The sequence below is a fragment of the Stegastes partitus genome, unplaced genomic scaffold, assembly GCF_000690725.1.
Source record: "Stegastes partitus isolate 25-593 unplaced genomic scaffold, Stegastes_partitus-1.0.2 Scaffold2174, whole genome shotgun sequence".
Classification (NCBI taxonomy): Eukaryota; Metazoa; Chordata; class Actinopteri; family Pomacentridae; genus Stegastes; species Stegastes partitus.
Genome location: NW_007579905.1, coordinates 56318 through 64111, shown reverse-complemented (window position 1 = coordinate 64111; position 7794 = coordinate 56318). Strand labels below are relative to the sequence as shown.

The 7794-nt window shown below is 40.0% G+C and overlaps 1 protein-coding gene across 1 annotated transcript; it reads left to right on the top strand.

The window, feature by feature from the left end:
• Positions 1-589: 589 nt before the first annotated feature.
• LOC103374193 (UBX domain-containing protein 1-like) lies at positions 590-7569 on the top strand. The gene is made up of 10 exons (XM_008304238.1): positions 590-645; positions 1214-1278; positions 2169-2222; positions 2398-2525; positions 4053-4137; positions 4324-4515; positions 5847-5898; positions 5999-6121; positions 6432-6615; positions 6900-7569. Exons 2-10 carry the CDS (start codon positions 1220-1222, stop codon positions 6938-6940), a joined length of 918 nt encoding a protein of 305 aa, XP_008302460.1. The 5' UTR covers positions 590-645; positions 1214-1219; the 3' UTR covers positions 6941-7569.
• Positions 7570-7794: the final 225 nt, after the last annotated feature.

Here is a 7794-nt window from a genome sequence, read left to right as displayed (position 1 = left end):
AATCAGATTTCTTTGAAAACACCACAAATGGAGGCTGTGAATGCAGGAAAGCGACGATGTACTTTAACTCAAGCAGCACTGCAGCCAATTTGCATATTGCACAATTCTGAAGTACACACAGTTTGTGGTGTTTTATACTCTCTACTTTTTCTACGTTACTGAGGCAAATATTCTAATTTATATATTACATAATAAAACAGTGAATATGAAGTCACTTGTTTTTTCAATGTATGACTTTCACTTTGTTAAGCCTGTTACTTTCACTTTAGAAAAGGCTCCCTCACCACTGGAATTACATTTACAACATTTCAGTAAATATAAGAAACTATTGGTAGTAATTGTCGGTTCCATTATTAGTTTATAGAAGGAATAAAGCTTTAGGATGTTGTGTGACCAGAAAAGAAATGGAAACTTGCATTTGACATATAGCTTACTGGAACTTTTAGACACATGAATGTAAAGGTGGTATCACTTTGTTATAATGAGAAAATGATCAGTGCTAGTCATTTCTGAAGAGGTTTTGTGCATAGACTGTCTACAGATTATACAGTGGTTTTGTTGCGTTAAAATACGAATTCGCTTTTTCGAGCCGCTCTGTTTGACCTGTGTGGGTTTCCGTACTGTTGAAGCGGTGTTGACTGATGTGTGAGTAGCTAACGAGCGCTATCCTCATGAGTATTTTAGCTGATATTGCGTGTTTCGAAAATAAAATAACACTTCTGGGTGCCTTTACGTGTAACATACAAACACACGTTTTTAGCTAAAGCGACAGAGAGCTTATTAGAGAGCCGGATTGTCTTTAAATATTGCTAGCCAGCGAGGCTTCCCAGCTAGCTTTCGAAATGTGAACGTTAGCCACATCAATGCTAATTTTAGCTCTCAGAATAATTTCAGTTTTGATATTGGATAACTAGCGAGCCGGAATAAACAAGTAGTTTGTCAAACTGATAGTCGAGAAAGGGTTGCTGTTTGTTCACACAGTGTTGTATTCTGATTTACCGTGGTCATGTAGCTGCTTTACACAGGACAAAGCTATAGAAAAGTCATGAGGTGTTGTATTGACTTCAGATTTAAAGTTGCTGAAGTTGGGTCAGAGGAGAACCTGGTCATTTATTGTGACTTACCTCCTACTAGCAGCAAATGACAATAGTGTCAGTGATGTGTTTAAGGTATATTTGGTGAATTGCTCATTGACGCAGCGGTGTTGTTTCAGGTGAAAATGGCAGAGCTGACCACACTAGAGAGCCTTCTGGAGATGGGCTTTGAAAGAAACAGAGCGTGAGTGACAGTAAATCAGAACAAAAATGATCCTGGTTAATATCCACAGAACAAATATGCAAACGCAGCATGCTAATGGTCTTGTTTTCTGATTTAAAAAAGAAAAAGAAAAAACAAACAAAAAACCCCCAACCAAAAACACGTTAAAAATATCAAAAAGGTTTAAATTATCCAAAACAGTTGTTGAGCCGTTCATCTGGTGACAAATTCTCCACCATTGAGTTCATCCACATCCTGGTCAGGTGAGGCTTTAAAGGACAATGATCAGATAATGGACAACTACACAGACACCCCTTTGACTAGTAAATATGAAAGTAAACTTCCAAATGCAGTTTTATTCAAATGACCTGATGCCACAGTTGATAACAGGTTGTTGACATGCTGGATGCTGACACGTTAGTCAGGACACGTGAATGTCCACAACTTCCCCATCGAGTGTCTTCAGAAATTGTCTGGATGTATGTGTGCAAGAAAAGTAATCCTGCCACCCACAATGCCCGCCAACTCCACTGAGCCCTTTAGAAAAAGGGAGGCAACGTTTCACAAGCCAGCAACAACTTATTTAACTTTGTGCATCACAGGTGTGTGATTTGTTACCGGCTTGTGATTTCAGGTCTTTGACTCCACTCTCAATCTGCCCATTATTATTCACAGTGTAGTGCGTGCTACGTTGTTCCATGAGGCCCATTCTGCTATAAAGATATTGTGTGTCGGAACAACAAATACTTATTCCCCCTTGTTAAAAAGAATAGAATTCGCTAAAATATTGGATGCTGCGTTTATATTTTTGTTCAGTAGAGTTTCCAGGTTTAAGATTTTCTTCAAAGAAGTGAAAGTTACCTAACATTAGTTCACGTCTGTGTGTTCTTAATTGAATTATTTCTTTCCAGTGAGAAAGCAGTGGCTAACACGGGGAACCAGGGAATAGAACAAGCAATGGACTGGTGAGTCTGACACACTCTCAGAATAACAGCATACTAGTACTGAATGCACACATTAACATCCAACTCTGTAGTACTTTAGTCACAGCCATGTTGCATGAAAACATGTTTCTAATTCTGGTGATAAGACCTTGAGGCTTTTAGTCCCAATCTTTCCAATGTGATATGCGTTTGTCAGGTTAATGGAACATGAGAATGACCCAGACATCGATGAGCCCTATGTGCCGCCTGTGGGGAACGTCCTGGGAGGAGAAGCAGACAGCCAGTCCAGCACAGAACAGCCGACACTAGCAGACACCGCTGAAGGTCAGGGCATGTTGTGCTTTATGGGGGACACGCAGGGCCACGACAGTGTGGCAGTAGCACCACTGTAAATGTCACCTATAGATGTGCAATGTGATGATGCACACGATGAGACAATATGAATTTTTCTAATATTAAATGTTTTGTTAGAACGTCTCTACCATTAGAGCTCTGCCTTTGAGACCCCTGAATATACAGTAAAAGGTTTTGAGCAATGCAGTTTTTTGTATAATATTTGATATATTTTAAATTTCAGGAATAAACAACATTTTTTTGTGTAGTATTTGATATATTTAAAAATACAGGAATTAACAAAACCAGACTTTTCCATCTGGTTAACAGTTGAGTGTGTCTTCACTGATTTTTTTTTTTTTTGTAAAATTACACCATCAGCATATATACTGATATCGGAAATTAAAATTGCATTTAATGTTAAAGAAAATAGTACCTTTCCATCTATAGCATCCCTTAATTCCTCTCATCTATAAACAAGATTTTTATTATTTATTCAACCAAGAAAGTTCATATTGCCATTAAGACTGGGCTACATGGTGGCTCGGTGGTTAGCACTGTCGCCTCGCAACTAGAAGATCCGGTTGGGACGCCCAGGATCTTTCTGCATGGAGTTTACATGCTCGCTCCACAGTCCAACGACATGCTGAGGTTAATTGGTGATTCTAAATTGTTCGTAGGTGTGAATGTAAGTGTGCTTGGTTGTCTTGCTCTAAGTGTAGCCCTGTGATTGACTGGTGACCTGTCCAGGGTGTCCCCTGCCTTCATCCTAAGTCAGCTGGGATAGACTCCAGCCCCCCCAGGACCCTAATGAGGATTAAGTGGTGTATAGATGATGGATGGAGATTAAGACTTTCTTTTACAGGAGTGTTCTGGCCAAGACAAGCAAAAGCGCAGTTTGAAAGTTTACAGACATTCACACATGGAACAATTTAAATGAAAGTTTACATGAAGATTTAGATTGTGTCACCGTATCATGAAATAACATTTTTTTTTAAACCCTGTATGTTACAAATCATTGTCAGTGATTATACAGTGGCAGTGAGTGAGTCAGTCATAACATGTACATTTGAATGTGTCTGAATCCAAAACATGTAAAGTTGCTTTGAATTCATATAGTGACATCAGCCTTGGATGATTCAGGCAATTTGTGAACTTTGTGAAGAGATGACAGGATTGAGCCCTTTATGACAGATATACACCCATAGATATGAAGTAGGAACACCAAGATGTAAAGTCTGAGTTGTCTGTTAATTGTTAGTACATTCACCAAAGAGGTTCAGTTTGTTTGTTTGACAGTTAGTGTTTTGTGGTGGAGGTTTACTATGTCTCTACTGAGGTTTTAAGGTTTGTGATGTTAGGTTTATAGGAGAAAAAAAACCCTCTTCTGTCAGTGTGCAACTTTTGCTGTGATTTGCGTAAGATTTTTCACTTTTAAACAATCTGCCTGCTGTCTGTCTTCCCCCCTTTTTTTCCCCTCCTCTTTCGCTTTCTCATGTGGGTTTGTTTTGGCTGCAGGGGTGGAAGATCAAGACTACATCGAGACTGAGGATGGTGGAAAGCGGCCAATGACAGAAGAGGAGAAACGTGACCAAGTCAAAAGGTCAGAGTGAACACAAAGCAGACTTAACTGACTGAATTATTATATTGGTCGGTAACTATCTCTTAAAAAACATATAGGGCGATGCAGTTGGTTTGTCAAGTAGTCAAATGATGTGGATGTACTCTTTGTTAGAGATACTGAACCGACCAAAAGTAAGCACGCTAATGCCTGCACCTTGTTTTTCAGGCTAGAGGAGCTGATGCGGGTGAAGCAGGCGGAGAGAAGAGAGCGAGAGCGGGCGGAAGAGGTGGAGAGGGAGAAGCAGCGGAGGAGGCAAGGCCAAGAACTGCAGCAGATCCGCCAAAAACTGCAGGACGATGACATGAAAAAACTTGCAGAGCAGCGCAGGAGAGAGAAGATGGAAGACAAACTGGCTAGGTAAGCTTTGAGTCATGATTACTGGCTCTGCACTGGAACATGAACCAGCTTATGTGTGACCTCTAATAAAATGATTAAGTGTCTAAATTATCCCAAAAGGTTTCCCCTTTGGCCCCTTGTGGAATGTAATCCAAGGAGGAGAACAGCTCATCTTTACATTATTGTTGATTGTTTGTCATGAATTGCTGAAAGAAATCAAATATGTGAAAGACACATCAGAGATCTGAGCTCCATGTCATGAAATGTACAACATGCAAGTTGCGATTTGCAACATTAGATCGTCTTCTCTCATGTTCATTTTAACTCCTTTATCTCATCAAAAGACAGAGGCTTGCAGCCCGTGCATGAGCTTGATAGAGAACTGCAGAACCTGCAGTCTTGTTAGAACAGATCGCTTCTGTGAAACAAGACTAGCAAATCACAGAGGGTTTCACATACAGTTTACCACAGACCTACTTGGTTGTACCTGTAAATATACATTTAAAGTTGAAATGCTATAATTAATATACAGCATATCATTTTATGTATTTTCCTAAAATTCATCCTGAAATCTTATAAACTGCAACTGGTTGCAAACTCTTCAAACTACATACAATATTGATATATTGCGACTGTGGCACATGTTAAGTGGGACCGTACTTCATCATTAGGGATACACAATATATTGGCAACCACACTGGTATCGGCTGATATTAGTGTTTTTTCCGATATATCGGTATCGGTCCGATGAAAAAAATTTAGCCGATGTGAAAAACCGATGATTGTCTAACATTAGCGCCTTCGTCTCTACATTTGATATTGCTGCTATTTCACAGAAATCTAAATGGTCCAGGACTTGAGTGTTAAATATGTTAGAATATGTTTAAATATGTTGTACTTTTGTTACATAATAAAGAAGACTATGTGGTCTAATTTGGTACGGGCTTCTTTTGAATAGTTTTATCGTTCTCACAATGCTTAGTTATACTCATTTTTTGGTGCGAACAAAAATTGAATATCGACATCGGTCATATTGGTTATTGGTGATATCAGAAATCTTATTATCGGATATAGGTATCGGCCAGAAATTTGAATATCCATGCTGACCTCTGTCGCTCTGTGACTCTGCAGACATGTTCTTGTGAACTCAAGAATGACACAAAGTAAAAACTTAACTGCCATAAACTGTTGATGATTTTGGTCTGCCTTTCCACATAGGTTTGTTTAGTAATCATTTTTTTAAAATTTCTGTTTGCATTCCTGATGAAAAGCTACCACTGTTATTGTTGTTTTGTCTTTTTTGGGACATAAACCCTCTTGTTAATCCCATTGCATTGCTTACTTTCATTCAGGCAAAGGGTTAAAGAGAAGATAGCAAGAGACAGAGAGGAGAGAGCGCAAAAGGTACGCCAGTCAATGCTCAAATTCAGTATTCCATTTCTCGGTTAATCCCTTCTGTTAGAACCAGTAGCAGTTTGGATGATGTTGTTTTTGTCCTGTTCAGTTTGGAGGTGGTGGACCCCCGAGCACAGCTGCATCGTCCCAGCCGGCCCCGCCTAGTCCATCATCACCCACCAGTCAGGGTCCCCCACCCACTAAAAAGGAGTATGATGAGTCCAGGATACAGGTGCAGCCCTGAGTCATACTTGTTTTTCAATTTTTGTTTTCTGTCTAACGTGTTATCAGTGAATAAGTTAAGATCCCACGATGACGTTTGGTTCTTTTGAAACAGAAAAATTATTATGTCCCATTATTGGTTTTGATCTATTTTAGAGAATGAGACAAATTAACGCCAGGTTAAAAATATTCTCTCCTCCATCTTTTCTCTAAACAGCACTCTGTCATTTTAAATGTGCCATACAAACAGCAGTGACTTGACTTATCAATTGCCCACTTTTTTTTTCTTTTTGCTGCTCCCTGACTTTGGCTCTTCACAGGTTCGCCTTCTGGACGGCTCGACCATCACGACAGTCTTCAAGGCCCAGGAGCCGCTGGCGGCAGTGCGCGTCTATGTGCAGATGAACGGCAACACGCCTGAGGGTCAGGACTTCACGCTGCTGTCACCCTACCCCCGTCACGTCTACACTGAACTGGACATGGAGAAGCCCCTCAAAGAGCTGGGTGAGCTGGAAACAGGATCAAAGAGAGACCACATGCTGCTGTTAATAAGTAGACTGGGATCCAAAAAGGTTTCAGGTTTCATGACACAGCATGAAAATGGCTGAATCTGTGAATATTTAATTAAGATACAAGAAAATGCATCAGATGACATCATTCAGATCAAATTTTCAGACACAGGTCCCATTTCAAGTGTAAATGGAGGCACAGTTAATCAGATCTGGGAATCATACAACACTCAGACTGTTTCTAACCTTTTCTTCCAACTGTCGTCTCTCTCTGTTCAGGTTTGGTGCCTTCGGCTGTGCTGGTTGTTACCAAAAAGTAAGAACAGGAGGATTTGCTCTGTGAGCCTACCTCACCACTTCCACGACATCAACACCCGAGACACCAGAGATCGACTGATCCACAGACAGAGCTGCCATCTTTCAGTATCACTCAATAAGCCAGCTAACTGAACTAAAGCAGAGACGAAGCGCGAGGCTGCGTTCAGACAAAGTGTAAAAGCTCTGAAAACGAAGATGTGAAGAAGACGGTTTAGTTTTTAAAGACTGACTGAATGCAGCCTCTTGCGTCCTGCGCTGATTTCACTGGCTGCAGGTTGGTGCGCGCGGTGAGCTCGACACTGACCTTTATCGATCAAAGTGAAGATAGCTGGCTTCTGACTGATACTGCTTCCAGGAGCACTACTCATGGTTTCACCACATTTATTAAAAAAAAAAAAAAAAAAGTACACTGAACGAAATCGTTAAATTTTAACCCGATCCTTTAAACAGCAGAGTACGACACAAGACCTGCTCGAGTGGTTCTGAAAGGGCCTTAAATTTAATCCCCACGATCTTCCTGATTTTGTGACATTCTACTTTGCCAGTTTTTTTATAAGTTAAAGTATATTGACAGTTATGTCTACATAATCACCAAAAACCTACTTACAATAAAGCTGACCTGGAAAATGGAGATTGTGGACTGAATTTTCTACAGTTTTAGTGACATTTCTTTAGATGAGTCAGAATGGACTTCTGGGTTGATTACACAAGACATTATAAACATGAGTGTGTGTGAAATGACTGCATTTTCCTGTTATTTCTTACCATTCGTATGCAAAAATATCTATTGTGCTTGAGTAAATGAAACTCTAATTGCCCTAATTTTCCTTTGGTGCTCGTTAAAATCTGTGTTGAG

What these genes read in the sequence shown, in the direction of transcription:
- LOC103374193 (XM_008304238.1), top strand. Translation starts at nt 1,220, where the DNA reads ATGGCAGAGCTGACCACACTAGAGAGCCTTCTGGAGATGGGCTTTGAA. An exon ending in ATGATGAGTCCAGGATACAG is followed by an intron (nt 6,122 to 6,431) that starts GTGCAGCCCTGA and finishes GGCTCTTCACAG; the next exon opens with GTTCGCCTTCTGGACGGCTC. An exon ending in GAAGCCCCTCAAAGAGCTGG is followed by an intron (nt 6,616 to 6,899) that starts GTGAGCTGGAAA and finishes CTCTCTGTTCAG; the next exon opens with GTTTGGTGCCTTCGGCTGTG.